This window comes from Amblyraja radiata, chromosome 1, assembly GCF_010909765.2.
Source record: "Amblyraja radiata isolate CabotCenter1 chromosome 1, sAmbRad1.1.pri, whole genome shotgun sequence".
NCBI classification, from domain to species: domain Eukaryota; kingdom Metazoa; phylum Chordata; class Chondrichthyes; order Rajiformes; family Rajidae; genus Amblyraja; species Amblyraja radiata.
In genome coordinates this window covers 5,938,741-5,962,008 of record NC_045956.1, presented here as the reverse complement: position 1 = coordinate 5,962,008, position 23,268 = coordinate 5,938,741, and the positions used below count along the sequence as shown (strand labels likewise).

At 45.6% G+C, this 23,268-nt stretch overlaps 1 protein-coding gene and 1 long non-coding RNA gene across 2 annotated transcripts; one reads left to right on the top strand and one right to left on the bottom strand.

Moving 5' to 3' along the window:
• Positions 1 to 1,384: 1,384 nt before the first annotated feature.
• On the bottom strand, positions 1,385 to 7,975 carry LOC116970929 (40S ribosomal protein S18-like). Its single transcript, XM_033018041.1, has 2 exons — positions 7,726 to 7,975; positions 1,385 to 1,954 (listed from the first exon to the last, which is right to left on the bottom strand). The coding sequence occupies exons 1-2, from the start codon at positions 7,973 to 7,975 to the stop codon at positions 1,413 to 1,415; spliced, it is 792 nt and encodes a 263-aa protein (XP_032873932.1). The 3' UTR covers positions 1,385 to 1,412.
• Positions 7,976 to 12,836: 4,861 nt separating this feature from the next.
• On the top strand, positions 12,837 to 20,939 carry LOC116989932. The gene is made up of 3 exons (XR_004416503.1): positions 12,837 to 12,848; positions 14,709 to 14,733; positions 20,864 to 20,939. It is a non-coding gene; the product is annotated as an uncharacterized LOC116989932 (long non-coding RNA).
• Positions 20,940 to 23,268: the final 2,329 nt, after the last annotated feature.

The following is a 23,268-nucleotide window of genomic DNA, read 5'->3' as shown; positions in this document are numbered from 1 at the left end:
CCTCCGGTGTGATTAGCTGAGATACCAAGAAGGATCACAACCCTGACCAGTCCAGTCACCAACATGTATGCTCTTCAATATCGCAACTTAATGCTAGCGATGTTCTCAGTGAAGTGGATACACAATATCTGTCACAGACAACAGTGGCCCTGTCATGGCTGTGTAGCCAGACATCAAGGTCAAGTTCAAGTGAGTTTATTGTCATGTGTCCCTGATAGGACAATGAAATTCTTGCTTTGCTTCAGCACAACAGAACATAGTAGGCATTGACTGCAAAACAGATCAGTGTGTCCATATACTATAATGTAAATATATACACACATGAATAAATAAACTGATAAAGTGCAAATAACAGATAATTGGTTATTAATAATCAGAGTTTTGTCCGAGCCAGGTTTAATAGCCTGATGGCTGTGGGGAAGTAGCTATTCCTGAGCCTGCTTGTTGCCTGAAGGTAGCAGGGAGATGAGTGTGTGGCCAGGATGTCGTGGGTCTTTGATGATACTGCCAGCCTTTTTGAGGCAGCAACTGCGATAAATCCCCTCGATGGAAGGAAGGTCAGAGCCGATGATGGACTGGGCAGTGTTTACTGCTTTTTGTAGTATTTTCCTTTCCAGGGCGCTCAAATTGCTGAACCAAGCCACATAGCTCCAATGTTAGTTTTTAATTTGATGACATTACATCTGTTGTTGGATGTAAAATGGGCAGCAATGAGTTGGAATATAGGTGGGAGATTGATAATCTGAACAGTGCCAGAACACCAAACTTGCTCTTAACATTAGCAAGACCAAGAGCTTACTGTTGGCCTGTTGACTTCAGGAAGGGAGAGTTCATCAACATCTCTACTTACTGAGAAGTTGAGGAGATTTGGTAAGTCACTGATTACTTGTGAGTATTGAACGACTGCAGTGTGCAGTAGGGAGCATACTGATTGGTTGCATTTGGTAACTCAATTACCCTGGGGTGAAGGAAACTACGATTGCCCCATCCATCACAGGTTCCATCATAACCTTCCTGCCATTGATGGTGATGGGGAGGGATTTAATAGGAACCTGAGGGGCAACTTTTTTACACAAAGGGTGGGAGGTATCTGAAACGAGCTGACAGAGGAGGTAGTTGAAGAAGTATTTAGACAGGTACATGGATAGGGTAGATTTAGAGGGATATGGGCCCAATGGAGGAAGGAAGGACTAATGTAGATGGGACATGTTGGCCAGTGTGGGCAAGTTGGTCCGTAAGGCCTGTTTCCACGCTGTATAACTCTACAACTCCATGCCTCTATTTGTAGGAGGTGCTGCCTCAAACAGTCAGCTAAAGTAATATCATAAAAAACCCACATAACACAGACCAGGCCCTCATCTTGCTACTACCATCAGGAAGAAGGTTTGCTAAATTGGTGCCAGGCAAAATATTTACTGCTTCTTGGACACACCTACTGTGCGCCCTCTTCTTCCCGTGGTCTTGGTGTGTTGTCCACGCACACGGAGGCCCCAGATGTGCCGCAGACCCCTTTGCGCACGGATCTTCTTCAAACGCTCTAGATCCTCGCGCAGTTTGTTGTCCAGACCGTTGGCCAGGACCTGGCTGTACTTGCCGTCTTTGACATCCTTCTGCCTGTTCAGGAACCAGTCGGGGATCTTGTGTTGCCGTGGATTCTGCATGGCGGTAATAACGCGTTCCACCTCCTCCTCGGAAATCTCCCCGGCTCTCTTGCTCAGGTCGATGTCAGCTTTCCTCAGCACCACATGGGCATGGCGGTGTCCAACCCCCTTGATGGCGGTGATGGCAAATGCTATCTTCCTTCGCCCATCGATGTTGGTGTTGTGCAGTCGGAGAATGTGTTGGAACTTCTCAGGGATAACCCAACCACATGCTGGATGGTCTAGTGCTGAGATATGAGGCTCAGGGCTATATCCTGAGTGGCATGGTGACAAGCTGGAAGAGCTGGGAAGAACTGTGCAGTCAAACAGAGAGAGTAGTTGACGACAACTTCCATCACATCCAACAGAACTCTGGGATCAAATGTCCTTCTAAAATTTGGTTCCATTGCGGTTGTTCAAAGATGAAAAATCCATCCTCTATTCTCTATAATGATGCCATTGTCCTCAGAGTCAAGAGGCAATGTTATGTTTGCCAGTGTTGTGGTGTTGTTAAGTAAAGGAACAGGGCTTTGGCTGACTTGAATCCATGACCTCACGCCAGCATTGACATCAGTAACTGTAAATGAATGAAAAATAAATAAAGTTTTGAGACTTCTCACAATCTGGCCAACGCTGTCATAAGATGGAATCGTGCAAACATATATTTTACAGCACAGATGGTCCTTGTGGCTCTGCCAGCTCTGTAAGAGGGCTGCCACTTTGTCCCTTTGCATGACTTACAACCATAATTTTCAACTATGGATCCACAAGTGTTTTAAAAGCCGCTATAGACCCTTTTCCACTAATGTGTCAGGATTTTCCACCTTCAGGCCAGGATCTTTGTGCTGCAGCAAATCTATGTTGAAAAAAAAAATTCCAGTTTTATTTCTGTATTTTTGGTGTCAGTCTTTAACTCTTTCCTAGTGGATGTTAAAACGTTCACCAGTGGAAATTGTTTTCATTCATTTTGAAAACATTGAAAACATTTGCTTCTGAAAATTGTTCACAACTTCCTCTTTGAATGTATTTGAATGAATACCCCCTCCCCGGGCACTTTCCCTTGCAACCGCAAGAGATGCAACACTTGTCCCTTTACCTCCCCCCTCGACTCCATTCAAGGACCCAAGCAGTCGTTCCAGGTGCGACGGAGATTCACCTGTATCTCCTCCAACCTCATCTACTGCATCCGCTGCTCTAGATGTCAGCAGATCTATATCGGTGAGACCAAGCGTAGGCTGGGCGATCGTTTCGCCGAACACCTCCGCTCAGTCCGCAATAACCAACCTGACCTCCCGCTGGCTCAGCACTTCAACTACCCCTCCCACTCCGTATCCGACCTCTCTGTCCTGGGTCTCCTCCATGGCCAGAGCGAGCAACACTGGAAATTGGAGGAACAGCACCTCATATTCCGCTTGGGCAGTCTGCATCCTGGGGGCATGAACATTGAATTCTCCCAATTTTGTTAATCCTTACTCTCTCCTCGCCTTCCTCAGCCCTCCTGCTGTCTCCTCCCATCCCTCAGCCCTCGGGCACCTCCTCCTTTTTCCTTTCTTCTCCCCGCCCCCCCACCCCCAATCAGTCTGAAGAAGGGTTTCGTCCCGAAACGTTGCCTATTTTTGTGTACCTTTGAATGTTTCTTATTGTTTTCTTTGGGGTTTTTTCCCCCTAATAATAAGAGCTTCGGGTTCTCAAGCAATAAGGCTTTTAGATAGGTGCATGAATACGAGGGGCATGGAACAACATGGGTCATGTGCGGGCAGAGAGATTAGTTTAACATAGCATCATGTTTGGCACAGACACCATGGACCAAAGGGCCTGTTCCTGTTTTATACTATTTTATATCACCTTGACATAGAATCACTGCCTCTAGATTGGCTTGTCTTAGTAACTCTTTCCCATACGCTCTCCAAGACTGTTACATCAATCCCAAGATTAGATACAATATTCTACAAAGATAGATACAAAATGCTGGAGTAACTCAGCGGGCCAGGCAACATCTCTGGAGAAAAGGAATAGATGACGTTTCGGGTCGAGACCCTTCAAACTGACTCTCAGTTCCTCCCTATACAATTTTCCAACCACAGTCTATAGATTTGCATTAATCACCCGTCATATAATTCTATCAAGGCATCTCTTATGAAATACAGATGTACCTCGTCAATGAAACAATGGGCCAGTCTGGCGACACTAACATCCCCCCAACACTAGTTCCATGGCTTCACTCTGTGTAGGCTTGAATGACAGGCCTTATCACTGTGAAGTGAAGGAAGCAGTCGTTAGACCACAGGTAGCACACTTAGAAACATAGAAACATAGAAACATAGAAAATAGGTGCAGGAGGAGACCATTCGGCCCTTTGAGCCAGCACCACCATTCATTGTGATCATGGCTGATTGAGGCAGTGCAGCGTGGGTTCACGAGATTGATCCCTGGGATGGCGGGACTGTCATATGAGGAAAGATTGAAAGGACTAGACTTGTATTGACTGGAGTTTAGAAGGATGAGGGAACATCTTATAGAAACATATAAAATCATAAAAGGACTGGACAAGCTAGATGCAGGAAAAATGTTCCCAATGTTGGGCGAGTCCAGAACCAGGGGCCACAGTCTTAGAATAAAGGGGAGGTCATTTAAGACTGAGGTGAGAAAACACTGTTTCACCCAGAGAGTTGTGAATTTATAGAATTCCCTGCCACAGAGGGCAGTGGAGGCCAAGTCACTGGATGGATTTAAGAGAGATAGAGCTCTAGGGGCTAGTGGAGTCAAGTGATATGTGAAGAAGGCAGGCACGGGTTATTGATTGGGGACGATCAGACATGATCACAATGAATGGTGGTACTGTCTCGAGGGGCCGAATGGCCTCCTCCTGCACCTATTTTCTATGTTTCTATGTTTCTATGTAAAATTGTGTAAACACTATGTTACGACGCATTGAATGTAAGAATAGCTTCAGAGAATGTCGGAAGAATTTTTGCACAGTACCTGTTTTGTGTGTACATTTTTTTTTACTCTGCCTATAGTTTATTTTGATTATTAAATTTAAAAAAGTTGTCTGTTCTCCTACGCATTCTGACTGCAATGCTGCGATGGGCAGGCATTGCATTCAGAGATGAGCTTAGTCATGAGGGCCACCTTTTCCTGCAGATCTGGCAAACCACTGACACAAGATAAATTGTTTTCAAGCCATATATAGTTCAATATATTATATAATGCTCCAGGCAGCGTGAGATCTGCTTTATGAGGAATGCTGTGGAAGATACTTGAATATAATATCTAAGTGATTACAAAGTTGAGCATTTAATTACAGGGCATGAATACTTTCATAATTCTGCAACAGCAACAACAGTTCTGTTAGGCCTATCTGAATAACAAACCTTTTCTCCAGCTGTGAATATAAACACTGTCATGATGTTGGTGATGTACACAAAAGGCTTGCATGATTCCCCTCTGATCAACATGCGATAGGTTTGTTTTTCTATGTCTTTTTTTGCAACAGATACTTGTGAGTCCTTAACATGGAGTATTACTGGGGGTGTGGTCCTTGCAACTTTGTGAGAGCCTTCATCTGCCATGATCTCCTAGTGGCGCAGTGAAGCCTGGGTAATGAAGCCAATGCTCTTGGTAGGCCTTCAAATTGCCACCTGGATGTCAAGCTGCCACAAGAACAGGTGGTTTCTATATCTGGTGGCAAATTTGCAAATACATTCAGACAATGGAATTCTCTGCCATAGAAGTGGAATTCTCTGCCACAAAGGCAGTGGAGGCCAATTCACAGGATGTTTTCAAGAGAGAGTTAAATATAATAAATGGTGGCCGATTAGGAAAAGGGGAGATGCAACGAGACCTGGGTGTCATGGTACACCAGTCATTGAAAGTAGGCATGCAGGTGCAGCAGGCAGTGAAGAAAGCGAATAGTATGTTAGCATTCATAGCAAAAGGATTTGAGTATAGGAGCAGGGAGGTTCCACTGCAGTTGTACAGGGTCTTGGTGAGACCGCACCTGGAGTATTGCATACAGTTTTGGTCTCCTAATCTGAGGAAAGACATTCTTGCCATAGAGGGAGTACAGAGAAGGTTCACCAGACTGATTTCTGGGATGTCAGGACTTTCATATGAAGAAAGACTGGATAGACTCGGCTTGTACTCACTAGAATTTAGAAGATTGAGGGGGGAATGTCTGGAACTTTCTACCACAGAAGGTAGTTGAGGCCAGTTCATTGGTTATATTTAAGAGAGAGTTAGATGTGGCCCTTGAGGCCAAAGTGATCAGGGGGTATGGAGAGAAGGCAGGTACAGGATACTGAGTTGGATGATCAGCCATGATCATATTGAATGGTGGTGCAGGCACGAAGTGCCGAATGGCCTACTCCTACTCCTGCACCTATTTTCTATGTTTCTATGTTTCTATAACTCTTGGGGCTAACTGAATCAAGGGATATGCGGAGAAAGCAGGAACTAGGGTAGTAATTTTGGATGATCAGTCATGATCATATTAAATGTTAGTGCAGGCTAGAAGGGCCAAATGGCCTACTCCTGCACCTATTCTCTATGTTTCTAATGCAAAAAAATGTGCTCCATCCTTTCTTACTCAATCACTTTAGGTACCAGTTCTGTCCTGTGTCTAAGTGATCCAGAACCTCCAAAATGTGACAGAAAGAGCATATAAAGCCTATATTTTAGACTTTCTAAAATAAATAGGTTTAGGTTTAGATTGATTATTGCCACGTGTACTGAGGCACAATGAAAAGCTTTGTTTTGCAAGTTATCTCCTCAGATAAGATAATACTACACATAAATACAATCAAGTCAAACTCAAGTACAATAGGTAGAATGAAGGGGAAGATACTAAGTGCAAAGTATAGTTCTCAGAATTGTTAAGCAACAGTTCCAGAGACAGTCCAATGTCCGCAATAGGATAGAGGTGAATCGGGTTGTGTGCTAGATTATAGAAGGACCTGATAATGGAGGGGAAGAATCTATTCCTGAATGGGACGTTGATTATGTTTGGTGTTTTTCCAAGGTGGTGTAGATGGAGTCAATGGTGGGAGCCAGGCCTGTGTGATGGACTGGACTACATCCACAACTCTTGCAGTCTTGGGAAACCACACTATGATGCAAGCAAACTATGATACAATATGCTCTCTATGGTAACCTGGAGAGGTTTGTATGAGTCAGTGACGATATGCCAAATTTCTTCAGTCTCCTAAGGTAGTAGAGGTGCTATCTTGGCTGTCACTTCAGTGTGGTTGGCCCACGACAGATCTTTGGAAATATTAACGCCAAGGAACTTGAATCCCAGAAACATTTTCATTTCAGCACCATTGATGCTGATTGCGGCATTCAATAGTAAATGGTTATAGTGTAGAGGTCCACACGTTGTGTACACACTACGTTTCTTTAATTAATCGATACAGCCCAGACACTCGCGCGCATTCAGTTAATAATTAACTAAAAACCTTGTAGTCGTTCGTGAGCACGGCAGTTAATCTCCAGCTCCTTTGTTCTCTAATCTCACCAACGGCTCGCCGCCTTTACCTCATGATTGGTCGGCCCAAGTCACGCGGGTGTTCGAGCCCGACAGTCGAAGGTTCGAGAACAAGCGGCTTGGCCACAAGATGGCGCCACATGACCTCTCCCCCCCCCCCAGAACCGGAGTAATGGAGGGGAGTAGGTTTATGAGTGAGGCAGCCTGATCTCGTGCTCGGGGTCACAACCGACAGAGTTGAGGGCGGGCGCGGTCGTAATGGTGGACGCCCGTTACGGCGGGACTGTGCCACCTGCACTGCTGATCAATGTCGGCTTAAGACAGACCAAGTCAAGTCAAGTTTATTCGTCACATACACATACGAGATGTGCAGCGAAATGAAAAGTGGCAATGCTCGCGGACTTTGTGTAAAAAGACAAACAAACAAACAAACAACCAAACTACAAACAGTCTCCAAACTACAAACACTGATACAGTCTCCCGCCCACCACCCATGTTGATTACAAAAGTCGAGATGCCGCGCATTGCAGCACCTGGAAAGGTCCCTCGTAAGTTCTTTGCAGTGGTGTACGGTGAGAATCGCGGCGAAGGAAAACATACTGGCAGTCTGTGAGGGCGGGTGGGATGTACGTGGGGATGTGTCCGTGGCAGGACGTTGGGATGAGGAGAGCGTGCCCACCTTCTCCTGGAGGCACATCAGCACGGTGATGGGCAGCTCCTGATGTCTATGTGCTGCCGGGATGGAAACCCCTGGGACCATAAGCAGGGCACCGTACACAAGCTCGGCCGAGGAAATTGCCAGGTCCTCCTTCATCGAGTGTGCCCTGATCTTGGCCGATTCCCCCCACATCCTAACCACCCAGATCACAACAGCTAGCCCGAAGCAGGGGGTAAAGCAACAAAATGTTGCAATTAAAGATGTTGCAACTGAAAACAATGACATATTACTTACAAGCTAAGACAAATGTTCTTTTAACTGTAATGGATAAATAGAAAAGCTTTCAGTTTTATCTTCCAGTCATTAATCTGTGATGTAGTTCTGCCATGATTTATTAAGGAATGTATGATTTTCATTTCCATCGCAATTATGTAGATTTATTTCCACTGCTGGCCAATCTATAATGCCTGCTTCAAACAGTAAATATCAGTCCTCTTATTAATATCACACCCCTTAGGGGACTACCAGGCTATCTAAAGCTATTTTGTATCAGCTTCTGTTCATTTGGCACTTACAAAGGCCTGGCAATGGACAACTGTATGTTCACAGGTACACAAAATTGCTGGGGAAACTCAGCGGGTGCAGCAGCATCTATGGAGCGAAGGAAATAGGCAACGTTTCGGGCCGAAACCCTTCTACAGACTGTATGTTCACAGTCCCTCTCGGGCATCAATGGGGCATTATGGCTCCTTTGGCAGCACTGTTGCCTTTGGAGAGGGGAAATATACCAAAGTCCCTTTGAATGTCAGACATGCCATGAATTTAAAATGTTTCCTCTAGGTGGCAGCAAGACAGCAACACATTTTACATTTGTCCAGCAGAAGGAACAGTAAGAGGAAAGATGTGAAAACGGCAGGCCGATCAATCACACTGTAACAATACCCAAAGCTAAGGAGAAATTAAACAGCCATTAGATTAAAAAATACACCAATCAGGCATTTATCTGAACAAATTACACAGCGTGCTTTATTAAAAATTAAATAGCTTGTCTTCTCAATCAAGCAGCCACCTGGAAACAACAAATTAATCATTTAAATTGTAATAGTGGCCAAGACTTATGGCATTTAGTCCCTTCACTATTATGACAAGAGTTTCAAATGCCAAGAATAAGCGTTGGATGATCATGTTCAATCATTTGGATTCTGTTCAGTGCGGCTCAACGCTCATATTCGGCGGTAATGTCCACGGTTGTCCCGCGATTATCTGTATATCCATAAGGACCTTGCTGGATAAAAGCCTCCTGAATTTGATACATACAGTGTCAGGACACAAAGTGATATAAAAAAGCTGTCATGTGTGGACCCCAAGCCCTGTTCACAAAAAATCTGAGAAAACCTTTGACTGAGGGCAAGTGTGCATCCCTAACTTTGCTGCTTGTCAAAGCTGTTAGGATTTCTCAATCTATATTATTAAAAGTCTGATCCTGACCACTTCCTGTTATTCTGTATATTAATTTTAGAAAAAACGCTGCCACTTACGGCTGTAATTTTTGGCCATCTTACTCAGAGTCCCCCTCCGCTGTGCAGGACAAGAGGATTTTTCCCATCGATTAAAAATAAAAGAGTTATTAATGTTTTAAAAATGTTGAGATTCTTTCTCCTGAAGGCCATGCCCTACCGGAGGGACTATAAAACCTGAACTGGTTGAGTGCCTCAGTCAGTCTCTGCAAGATGGGGGAGCGAGAGGGTCATGTCTCTCTGAGCTGCGAATAACACTGAAAACATGTCTACAAAACTGTGAGTGGTTTTACTGACCTGTCAATGCCCTTAATGTATTTTGAAAATATAGTTTGGAAATGCTAAGGCTGTGTTGCCTTTGGTTTGGAAATGCTAAAGCTGTGTTGCCTATGGTTTGGAAATGCTAAAGCTGTGTTGCCTAATTAAAGTTGCCTTGCCTAATTAAAGTTGCCATGCCTAATTAAAGTTGCCTTGCCTAATTAAAGTTGCCTTGCCTATTTAAAGTTGCCTTGCTTAATTAAAGTTGCCGTGCCTAATTAAAGTTGCCTTGCCTAAATAAAGTTGCCTTGACTTCTATATATAATTAAAAGTCTAATCTTGACCCCTTCCTGATTGCGCTTTATATTGATTTTAGAAAAAACGCTACCACGTACGGCTGTGATTTTTGACCATCTTACTCAGAGTCCCCCTCTGCTCCTCAGCTACCGAGGATTTTTCCCATCGATGAAAAATAAAAGTTATTAGTGTTTTAAAAATATTGAGATTCTTTCTCCTGTCAATCACGCCATGAAGGTCACGCCCCTTCTGGTGGGAGGGGCGGAGGGACTATAAAACCCAGAAGTGTGGGCCTGGCTCAGTTTCTGCAAGATGGAGGAGGGAGAGGTCACGCCTTGCTGTCTTTAGTGGCCTTGCACCCTGCTTGAAACGGTATGAAACTGCACTTGAATTTGGTGGCCTTGCACCCTGCTTGAAGTGGTAAGAAACTGCACTTGAATTTGGTGGCCTTGCACCCTGCTTGAAATTGGATTTCAAGGAATAGCTGTGAGTCAACTGCTAACCCTCCAGCCATGAGTGAGTGAGCTGCCAGCACAACAGGCTTGAGTGGCTGAGCCGCAAGCCCAAGAATCAATTTGGCCCACAATGTCCATACTAGTCCTCTGGAAATGAGTCCCTTCAGCCCACAACACCCATACTAGAACTCCAGAAAGCCCCCACCCCACTGGCCACCAATATTGGAATTGGTGGAGAGGTGGAATATTGCGTTGTGGGACCAGCCCTCCCGTGTGTTGCTGGGACCCTAGTAGAATATAAAATGCTACAGCATAGAAACAGGCCTTTTGGCCCATGTCTATTAAAATGCCAAATCCTCTGCTTACATGTGATCTGTATCCCTCCAATCCCTGCACATTCACATGCCTACCTAGTAGCCTCCTAAATGTGCTATTTGACCTGCTTCCATCACCATCCCTGACAGCATGCTCTAGGTACACACTTAGCCTCTGTGTAAAAAAAACCTGCCCTGCACATCTCCTTCAAAGTTTCTCTGTCTGGCATGTCCTTTGTCCTTGACATTTCCACTTTGTGATAAAGATTCTGACTATCTACCCTATCTATGCATCTCTTAATTTTATGCGTTTCTCCTCAGCATCTGAAAATATGCAAGCTTGTCATCTTCTCATAGCTAATATCAAGGCAGCGTTCTGGTATTTCTCTTCTGCCCCCTCTCTTAAGCCTCCACATCTTTTCTGTAATAAGGCAACAAGAACCGCACAACATACAACAATGCTTCTGGATTCCCTGTTATTTATAAAATATATAAAGATTGAAACAATTAATATATATAATAATTATTTAAAAAATTGATGACTCTTAAAAGCAATTTTAAATTGTTAAACACAATACGGCAAACATAACTTATTCATATCGTCTTTTTTTTTCAGATGTTACATCCATTCACATGATACGGTGCAAGGATTGTGCACAAGTTTCTACTTGTGCTGACTCTGCCAGCAGCACCTCTAGCTTCCATGCTGCAGAATCCAAGTTACTGGACTCCACGCCAACTCCAGTGACAACAATCCGCCCGCTAGTTCGCGACTCCAACTTGCGAATGTACAGTTGCCAAAGGCAAGTAGGCGCTGATATTTAAATGGTAGAAGAAGTTGCTGGCAAGACCCAATAAAGTTCATCTGGAAAATCAGCCGTTACTTCACACAGAAGTTTAAGCCCAGTATGATCTCATCTGCTTTAAAAAAATTGTATAATTTCAGCTGGAAATAAGGCAGCCTTGACATTCATTTACTTCCCATGCATGAAACTAAATTTGAGAATTGAGGCACATATAAGCAGGATTTAATTTGAATGCTTATTGAAAGGTCTTTGATTGCTTCATTGATAATAACAATACAAAATGTCCAATCCATAGCTAAAAGCTATCAGCATCATATCATTTTGCTCTTAACTTCCAGCCAAATAAATAAATGTTCAGGATTTGCACGTCTTTTTAATAACTTACTAAAATAAGTGGGACCCGTTGGGTCCCAGCTTCACACGGGAGGGCTGGTCCCCCAACGCAATATTCCACCCTTCCACCAATTCCAATATTGGTGGCCAGTGGGGGGGGGGGGCTTTCTGGAGTACTAGTATGGGTGTTGTGAGCTGAAGGGACATGTTTCCAGAGGGCTAGTATGGTCATTGCGGGCCGAATGGATTCTTGGGCTGGTGGCTCAGTCACTCAAGCCTGTTGTGCTGGCAGCTCACTCACTCACGGCTGGTGGGCTGGCAGTTGACTCACGGCTATTCCTTGAAATTCCATTTCAAATAGGGTGCAAGGCCACAAAATTCAAGTGCGGTTTCATACCATTTCAAGCAGGGTGCAAGGCCATTAAAGACAGCGAGTCGTGACTACTCCCTCCTCCATCTTGCAAGAGACTGAGCCATGCCCACACTTCTTGGTTTTTTAGTCCTTCCCCCCTCCCACCACAGCTCAATGTTCAGATAATGGAAGGTATCAGAGGGAGGTCTCAATAGAGGTGAAAGCTGGGAGTTGAACCATAGAAAGCAAGAGAGCATTGCGGAAATTTCAATGACTTCATACATGTAGGAAAAGATCATAATACTTATGCGTCATGTGCAGCACGGTGGTGTAGCGGTAGAGCTACTGTCTTACAGCGCCAGAGTCCCGGGTTCGATCCTGACTTACGGAGCTTGTCCGTTCTCCCCGTGAGTTCTGGGGGAGTCCAGAACCAGGGGCCGCAGTTTAAGAATAAGAGGTAAGCCATTTAGAACAGAAATGAGGAAACACTTTTTCACACAGAGAGTTGTAAGTCTGTGGAATTCTCTGCCTCAGAGGGCGGTGGTGGCCGGTTCTCTGGATACTTTCAAGGGAGAGCTAGATAGGGCTCTTAAAGATAGCGGAGTCAGGGGATATGGGGAGAAGGCAGGAACGGGGTACTGATTGGGGATGATCAGTCATGATCACATTGAATGGCGGTGCTGGCTTGAAGGGCCAAATGGCCTGCTCCAGCACCTATTGTCTGTTGTCTATTGTCTATTATCTATTGTGACCTACGTGGGTTTTCTCCGAGATCATTGGTTTCCTCCCACACTCCAAAGACGTACAGGTTTGCAGGTTAAATGGCTTGATGTAAATGTAATACTGTCCCTAGTGTATGTAGGATAGTGTTAATGTGTGGGCATCGCTGGTCAGTGCGGGGATCGCTGGTCAGTGCGGACTCGGTGGGTCGAAGGGCCTGTTTCCACGCTGTATCTCTAAACTAAACTAAATCATAGAAATACTACATTGCAGAAATACTACAACTCACTCTCTGACAATCTGACTATCTGACTTTCTGCTGTTTTGACTTTCGACAACAGCACATTGAACTGGCTACGGCGCCTGGAGGGCATTACAAAAACGTTTTGCTGCCTCAAACGCAAGAAGACTATCTGATCATACTGTGTGAGTACCTTCGCCACAAATGCAGCAGCAATTCAAGAAGACACCTGCAATAGGAAATGTTGCTGAACTGGAAGGGGAGTAGAAGAGATTCATGAGGAGATTTATGAGATATTGACAGATCTGGAAGGTTTGAGTTATGAGGAGGGGGTGGAAAAGTTTGATATTTTTTCTTGGAGTGTGGGAGGCTAAAAGGTGACCTTATGGAAGTTTATGAAATCATAAGGGGAATAGATAAGGTGAATTGCTAGTCCCAGGTAGGGGAGTCTGAAACTAGAGGGCACAGGCTTAAGAAAAGAAGGGAAACATTCAAGAATGTGACATGAAAGAGAGCAGATGGTGGAATCCTTAGTAAAAAATGGAGAACAGCTGGATGAACTCCGGCAGCATCTGTGGAGGGAAATTGATGATGTTTCAGGGTGAGACTCTTCATCTGGGCTGAATGAATATGTCAACTTGAAACATCAGTTGTCTATTTCCCTCCACAAAATATTGCCTAACCTGTTGAGTTCCTTAAGATTTTAAAAGAATTAGAGGGGGAACCTTTTGACACAGGGGGCAGTGGATGTATGGAACAAGCTGTCAGAGGAGATGGTAGTGGTGTGCATGATTGCAATGTTTAAAAAACACTTGGACAAGTACATAGATAGGAAAGATTTGAAGGGATAAGGGCCAGGCACAGGCAAGAGAACTAGATAGGTTAACCATCTAGGTTGGGCTGGAAGAGTTGGACTGCAGGGCCTGAAAGGGCCCTTCAGGGGCCACGCATGACTGAGTCACCCACAGCCTTCAAGGCAGCCAAGGTGGAGCAGCACCAGGAAGGACCCAGTAAGTCGGCGTCAAGTTGGGAAAAGGGGAAATACAACGGGATCTGGGGGTCCTTGTACATCAGTCTATGAAAGTAAGCATGCAGGTACAGCAGGCAGTGAAGAAAGTGAATGGCATGTTGGCCTTTATAACAAGAGGAATCAAATATAGGAGCAAAGAGGTCCTTCTGCAGTTGTACAGAGCCCTAGTGAGACCACACCTGGAGTATTGTGTGCAGTTTTTTTTCCCTAATTTGAGGAAGGACATCCTTGCTATTGAGGGAGTGCAGCGTAGGCTTACCAGGTTAATTCCCGGGATGACGGGACTGTAATATGCTGAGAGAATGGAGCAGCTGGGCTTGTACACTCTGGAGTTTAGAAGGATTAGAGGATATCTCATTGAAACATAAGATTGTTAAGGGATTGGACACACTAGAGGCAGGAAACATGTTCCCGATGTTGGGGGAGTCTAGAACCAGGGGCCACAGTTTAAGAATAAGGAGTAAGCCATTTAGAACAGAGACGAGGAAACACTTTTTCTCTCAGAGAGTGGTGAGTCTGTGGAATTCTCTGCCTCAGAGGGCGGTGGAGGCAGGTTCTCTGGATGCTTTCAAGAGAGAGCTAGATAGGGCTCTTAAAAATAGCGGAGTCAGGGGATATGGGGAGAAGGTAGGAACGGGGTACTGATTGGGGATGATCAGCCCTGATCACAATGAATGGCGGTGCTGGCTCGGGGCCAAATGGCCTGCTCCTGCACCTATTGTCTATTGTCTATTGTAAGCGGGCCCGGCTCGCCGCCATCCCGGACCGACAAAGGACGGCCGCCTGCCATGGTCCAAGGATCGCTCCCTGAGGACCAATGAAGGTGGACCTATCAGTAGGACTGGCAGGCCCTGCTTGCATGCCGCGGACTCCAAACTCCGCATTGGCAAGAACCACACTGTCAAGGTCGAGCAGGGACTGGAACATCGAGGTCGGTGTCCCCGGGGGACCGAGGTGGACTTGCTGCATTGTGGAGATCAAAGGGGACGCGGCGTGGGGGAGGTTGGCCATCGAGGAGGGACTGGCGCGAGGAGGGGGGAGGGAAACGATGAAGAGATCAACAACATTGGAGGGTACTTTTGTAACTTCATGGTACATGTGCCAATAAAGTATCTATCCACCCACCCACCCATCCACCCATCCATCCATCCATCCACCCATGTTGATGCTTTGGCACCGACCGTGCAAGAGTGGCTGCTCTTGAAAAGGAGGCGCAGTCGTCTTTCTTACAGTTTGGCTTTCTTCCCAACCAATTGTTCAAGCGCTTTTGATTGCACATGCGCCTTAATTTAGTTCAACAAAGAAACTGACAAGTTACTAAAGAACCTAAAGACCCCCATCCATCCCATCCAACCATCCAACCCACCCACCCACCCACCCACCCACCACTCCCACATCCACCCACCCATCCACCCACCCATCCACTCACCCCATGAATCCACCCACCCACTCACCCATCCACCCACCCACCCACTCACCCATCCACCCACTCACCCACTCACCCATCCACCCACTCACCCACCCACTCACCCATCCACTCACCCATCCACCCACTCACCCACCCACTCACCCATCCACCCACCCACCCACTCACCCACCCACCCACTCACCCACCCACCCACTCACCCATCCACCTATCCACTCATCCACCCACTCACGCACCCATCCATCCCATCCAACCACCCACCCACCCATCCAACCCATCCACCCACTCACCCATCCACCCACCCACCCATCCAACCCATCCATCCATCCATCCATCCATCCACCCACCCACCCACCCCCCCCCCCCACGCACCCACCCACCCACCCACCCCCCACCAGCCACCCACCCACCCCACCAGCCTCCATCCACCACCCACCCACCCACCACCACCCACCCCACCCCACCCACCCACCCACCCACCCCCCCACCCACCCACCCACCCACCCACAACCCATCCACTACCCAAGCATCCACCCACTCCGCACCCACCACCAACCACCACCCACCCACCCATCCAACCCATCCCCATCCACCCACCCACCACCCATCCACCCAGCCCACCCATCCAACCCACCATCCACCATCCACCACGCCCTCCCCCACCCACCCACCACCCCACCACCCACCCACCCCCACCCACCATCCACCCACCCACCCACCCATCCACCCATCCATCCACCACCCACCCACCCACCACCCACCCACCCCACCCCCCCCACCCACTCACCCATCCACCTATCCACCCATCCACCCACTCACGCACCCATCCACCCACCCACTCACCCATCCACCCATCCACCCATCCACCCACTCACGCACCCATCCATCCATCCCATCCAACCACCCATCCACCCGTGCATCCACCCACCCACCCATCCAACCCATCCATCCATCCATCCACCCACCCACCCCATGAATCCACCCATCCATCCACCCACCCACCCACCCACCAACCCACCCAACCAACCAACCAACGCACCCATCCACCCACCCACTCATCCAACCCACCCACCCACCCACCCATCCACTCACTCACCCACCCACTCACCCATCCACTCACCCATCCACTCACCCACCCACTCACACATCTTCACATCCACCCACCCATCCACACATCCACCCACCCATCCACACATCCATTCATGGGTTGTATAGACTAACACACTAGAGACTGCAGATTCTGAAATCAGGAGCAATAAGCAATGTGCTGGGGGAACTCAGCAGATGGAACAGCATCTGTGGGTGAAGTTTCAGGTCACAATGCCAGTTCTGATGCAGGGATTCAACCCAAAACATCAACAACACTCTTCCTCCCACAGAAACTGGTTCAGCTTCTGAGTTGGTCCAGCAGATTGTTCACTGCTAGCAATGCAAGCAGGAACATTCCTTTCACTATATTAAGGAGAATTAAGAATATCAAGAAATTGGACAGGTTTATCTGATATTGGCTTCACTCACTTTCCTGTCTGTTTCTTATTAATCTTGGCTCCCCAACAGTATTCAAAAACCTCTACCTCAATCCTGAATACATTGAATAAATCAGTCACCACACCAGAGAATTCCAAACATTCATCACTGTCTGCTGAGAGAGAAGAGATCCTTACATGACTAACTCCTTTCTGTAAAACTAATTCCAGATTCCTCGGTTCAGGCAATCATCTCAGTGATCACCCTGCCAGAGCCTTTAAACTCAGCTATATTTTCAGTAAGAACTTCTTGCATTCTTCTAAACTGGCATTGGTAGAGTCACCATCTGCTCAAATTATCCTTACAAAACTTCTCAAGAATCAATCTAATAAACTTTTTGTATGCTGTTTCTTCTGGAAGAACATTTCTATTTAAATAAGAGACCAAAAACGGTATACCTTATTCCTGGTGGTCATAATAGACTCATACAAATCCGTGCTAGAACCCCTTACACCATGCTATTTGCAATAAAGACCATATGTTCATTTGTCTTCCTAACTACCTGCTGTGGGTTAATTTTCTGCATTTCACAGACAGGACACCTAGAGTCTTCGGTATTGCAACTTACTGTCACCTCTTTCCACTTCAACAATACTCTATTTGACCTATCAACTCTATTTATCAAAATGGTGCAAAGGTTGCCCTTTTCATCTGTTATTTCACAAACCGGCAAGCTGCAGAGTGAATATAAGTGTAGGGCTGAGGGAACTCCCAGACTGACATCAGGACTGCATCAAGGGAGTTTGCAGACTGACCATGGGACATTGTACTTAGGACATTGTACATGGTACATTGTACATGGAACATTATACATATCACATTGTACATGGGACTTTGTACATGGGACTTTGTACATAGCAGATTTTGCATAGCGCATTATACATGGGACATTGTACATAGCACATTGTACATGAGACATTGTACATGGGACTTTGTACATGGGACTTTGTACATGGGACTTTATACATAGCACATTTTGCATAGCGCATTATACATGGGACATTGTACATAGCACGTTGTATATGGGACATTGTACATAGCACATTGTACATGAGACATTTTACATGGGACTTTGTACATAGGACATTGTATAAGGGTAAGTAAGTAAGTAAGTAAGTAAAGTAAAGTATCCTTTATTGTCATTCAGACCTTTTGGTCTGAACAAAATTTTGTTGCCTTGCAGTCCTACATATAATAAAATAACAAAAACACACAATAAACACAAATTTAACATCCACCACAGTGAGTTCACCAGGCACCTCCTCACTGTGATAGAAGGCAAAAGTCTTTGTCTCTTGGGGCAGCACTGAGAGCCTCCAGACAGATAATGGGACAGTATATATTGGGGCTGTGCTGAGGGAGCTCAGGACACGGGCAAATGGGACTAGCTTACATTCTTGTCTTGGTCGGCATAGACAAATTGTACCAAAGCACGGCTTTGATCTCTCTTTTTGCATATCTTTCATCAATTTGTCCCATGTACCTTTTCATATCTCTCGGTTCCATCTACCCTGACTCTCAGCCTGAAGATGGGTTTCAACCAAATGCATCACCTATTCCTTCTCTCCAGAGATGCTGCCTGACCCACTGAGTTATTCCATCTTCTTGTGTCTATCTTCGGTGTAAACCAGCGTCTGCAGTTCCTTCCTACACATTTTGCCTGTTGTGCTGTGTTACTCTATGATTCCATTTTGTCTAGTGAAATAATATTTTACATAGCACCATTTGAAATTCCTTTTGAAAATCTAAACGTGTAAATTGTTAGGCTACATGCTTTTCTGCTTTTTGTCACCTTCCTTTCTTGAATAGATGTTAAACTTGCAGTTTTCTAATCTGCTGGGACCTCTCCAGGATTCAGGGAATTTTGAAAGGATTATACAGAGCTGATGATAACAGGCAGAGGAGTGACTTTGCGACTGTTTGGACAGGTTGAATCTAAAATGTAATCTCTTCACAGATGCTGTCTGATATGGTGTGCATTTAGAGCATTTTATCTTTTAGTCCAGCATCCTGATATTTTAAGAATCTTGGTGTTTGATTTTATGTTTTGTATTTCTTGTTAGGTTACTCTTGTAATTTATTTTGCCCTGTAGTTTAATCTTCTTTAGCTGATTTTTGGGGCAGCTAGTTGATTTTTGCACTTACCATCTGGATAGAGGCATTTGGCCCATACTTTTTCTCTGTGGGAGCATAGACACTAGACAATAGACAATAGGTGCAGGAGTAGGCCATTTGGCCCTTCGAGCCAGCACCGCCATTCAATGTGATCATGGCTGATCATCCCCAATCAGTACCCCGTTCCTGCCTTCTCCCCATATCCCCTGACTCCGCTATTTTTAAGAGCCCTATCTAGCTCTCTCTTGAAAGCATCCAGAGAACCTGCCTCGAATGCCCTCTAAGGCAGAGAATTCCACACTCACCACTCTCTGTGAGAAAAAGTGTTTCCTCGTCTCCGTTCTAAATGGCTTACTCCTTATTCTTAAACTGTGGCCCCTGGTTCTGGACTCCCCCAACATCGGGAACATGTTTCCTGCCTCTAGCGTGTCCAAGCCCTTAACAATCTTATATGTTTCAATGAGATAGCCTCTCATCCTTCTAAACTCCAGAGTGTACAAGCCCAGCTGCTCCATTCTCTCAGCATATAACAGTCCTGCCATCCCGGGAATTAACGCTGTACTCCCTCAATAGCAAGAATGTCCTTCCTCAAATTAGGGGACCAAAACTGCACACAATACTCCAGGTGTGGTCTCACTAGGGCTCTGTACAACTGCAGAAGGAGCTCTTTGCTCCTATATTCGATTCCTCTTGCTATAAAGGCCAACATGCCATTCGCTTTCTTCACTGCCTGCTGTACCTGCATGCTTACTTTCATAGACTGATGTACAAGCAGGGGCGGAAAACCCGGGGGGTCCAGAAGGGACACGTCCCCCCCATGTTTTGAGAGGTGGGCGACATCCCCGCCAGGTTAACCTGCCTGGGCTTGCGGGAAATATGGCCAGCGCGGAGAAACAGCGCTGGTGTCCTGTCAGTCCAGACACGGCTGTAGTTAACCCGGTGAGCCAGGCACAGTTGAGCTGCATTTAGCGCTGGATTGAGCCTCCGAAGCCTCACGCGCGTGTGTGAGTGTGACTGTGCGCATGCGCGCGCGGCCGCCAAAAAATTGTGTCCCCCGTCCCCTCCATGTTTTGATAGCGAGTTCCGCTCTTGTGTACAAGGACCCCCAGATCCTGTTGTACTTCCCCTTTTCCCAACGATGCCATTTAGATAGTAGATCAGCACAGATAGATAGATCAGCATAGTGCCAAGGTTAACTGGACGCAAAACAATCAGCTAAGTAGCTTTCTCTGGGTTGTGGTCAGCAGGAGTACAACTAGTGGTTAAAACTTGTGTCATCGAACAAACCATAGATTTGGAGCTTTGCATCCATGCGCATTGAAATAACGTTTCGGATTGGTGTCAGGTGAGCAGATATTATAGTGCTAAATGAGATTTAATTGGCTGTAATAAATGATGAGCCCAAGCAAACTACAAATAATGGACATTGTCGGGGTCTGAAGCATCAGCAATAATTGACTTTGAGAACATAGAACATTGAACAGTACTGCACCAGACGAGTCCCTTCGCCCACAATGTCTACGCCGAACATGGTGCCAAGTTAAGCTCATTTCTTCAGATCTACTGCGAGAATGAATTTTGTGGAATTAATGGCCACAAACAGCTGTTGAGGCCAAGGCAATGGATATGTTTAAGGTGGAGATTGGCAGATTCTTGATTAGTGAGGTTGTCAGGGGTTATGAAGCGAAGGCAGGAGAATGGGGTTGAGAGGGGAGATAGATCAGCCACGATTGAATGGCGGGAGTAGACTTAATGAGCCAAATGGAACCTGGAACCTATGAACTTGTGAGATCATCAGTCATAATCATATTGAATGGTGATGCAGACTTGTTTCTTGATAGGAACACACTACTGCACACATTTATTTATGAAGTCGGTAACGGCCATTGGTTATTTATTCAAGCTCATCGCCCTGGGGGGGAGGCTTTATGGCCCACTCTCAATGTTGTTTTCTTCTGTTCTTGCTCCCCAATAAACAATTGACCAAAAAAACGTGATGCTCTGCTCATGGAGTAAACATTTGCCTCTGATTAACATGAGGTTACAATGTTGGTCAATATAAACTTGCTTCAGGTAACTTTAGTTTAGTTTAGTTTAGTTTAGTTTACCGCAGTTTAGAGATACAGCACGGAAACAGGCCCTTCAGTCCACCGAGTCCGCATCAACCAGCGATCCTCGCACATTAACACAATTCTACACACACTAGGGACAATTTTACATTTACACCAAGCCAAGTAATTCACATACCTGTATGTCTTTGGAGTGTGGGATGAAACCGAAGATCTCGGAGAAAACCCACAAGGTCACAGGGAGAACGTACAAACTCCATACAGACAGCACTCATAGTCGAGATCGAACTTGGGTGTCCAGCGCTGCAAGCACCGTAAGGCAGCAACTCTATAACTGCGCCACCGTGACCTCGTAGAGATAATGTTTGTACGGCCACATAGCAATACGTCAAGTCCTTGGAAACCTGATGCTTTGAGGTTCTGAACCATCTTTCTGGTGCTACTTGAAATCTTGTTTTCAAGACATCCCACATGTGCAGAGTAAACTGCTGAACAGCGAGATTCTTCCAAACCTCATTCTGATCATTTCCAGAATTTAAGTCTGTCTGTGTGAAATGCGTGGAGCCATAGGCTCCAAGCTAATTCAGTGAATTCTTGGTGTTCCACTTTGATTGTTCATCTTTGATTGCCGCAAGCACATCCACATCGATATGAACCAAGTTTTGACTTTAGCTTTTGGACAACCTTTTGGTTTGGTTTAATTCCAAATCTTTAATTGGTATCAAGAACAAGCGGCCAATTAAGTTCGTTCAAGTTTGAGAACATGAAAAGGCAACCTCCAGTGTAGCTTCATGCCATGGTCAACATGCAATTTGCAATTCATTCTTTCAGCTTACCAGTACAGGTAAAGTGTCCAGGGAATCTGGTACGGACAACACTGAAAAAAGGTATTTTCAAGTGATCTTGCAATGTGAAGAGCCAATGCTATGTTGAGACTCAGATATTTGTTACATTTGTCGAGGATTACATTAAATGTCCAGTTGACATTCTTGGATTTGAATGTCACTTGCAATGAACATGTCCTCAAAATGATTGAAGGTGCGGTATTATTGCAAGGAAATATCCTGGCATTTCCTCATTGTTCCAGAGTGGGTCAAAAATCAAGATTATTGAAGGTTCTTTTACTCGCCACATTGACAGATGTTCTTGTATCAACCAATGCATTTCATTAATTTCAGGAAGGACATTCTTGCTATTGAGGGAGTGCAGCGTAGGTTTACAAGGTTAATTCCCGGGATGGCGGGACTGTCATATGCTGAGAGAATGGAGCAGCTGGGCTTGTACACTCTGGAGTTTAGAAGGATGAGAGGATATCTCATTGAACCATATAAGATTGCTAAGGGTTTGGACATGCTAGAAGCAGGAAACATGTTCCCAATGTTGGGAGAGCCCAGAACCAGGGTCCACAGTTTAAGAATAAGGAGTAAGCCATTTAGAACGGAGACGAGGAAACACTTTTTCTCACAGAGAGTGGTGAGTCTGTGGAATTCTCTGCCTCAGAGGGCGGTGGAGGTAGGTTCTCTGGATGTTTTCAAGAGAGAGCTAGATAGGGCTCTTAAAGATAGCGGAGTCAGGGGATATGGGGAGAAGGCAGGAATGGGGTACTGATTGGGGATGATCACCCATGATCACATTGAATGGCGGTGCTGGCTTGAAGGGCCAAATGGCCTACTCCTGCACCTATTGTCTATTGTCTATTAATGAGTTACAAATTTTCATCTCCACTCATGTGTTGGAAGGAACAACAGATGCTGGTTTAAACCGAAGATACTGTCGACACAAAAAACTGGAGTAACGAGATGCAGGTCAGTCAGCATCTGTGGAGAAAAAGAATAGGTGACGTTTTGATTTGAGACCCTTCTTCAGACAGAGAGTCAGGGGAAAGGGATCAAGAGATGTAGACAGTGATAGAGAGAAATATAGAACAAATGAATGAAAGATATTCAGAAAAGTGATTATGATTAAGGAAACAGGCCATTGTTAGCTGTGATCGAGGTAAAAACAAGACAGACAATAAGACTCAGC

What these genes read in the sequence shown, in the direction of transcription:
- LOC116970929 (XM_033018041.1), bottom strand. Translation starts at nt 7,975, where the DNA reads ATGTGGGGGGAATCGGCCAAGATCAGGGCACACTCGATGAAGGAGGAC. An exon ending in CCCGCCCTCACAGACTGCCA is followed by an intron (nt 1,955 to 7,725) that starts GTATGTTTTCCT and finishes TTGACTGCACAG; the next exon opens with TTCTTCCCAGCTCTTCCAGC.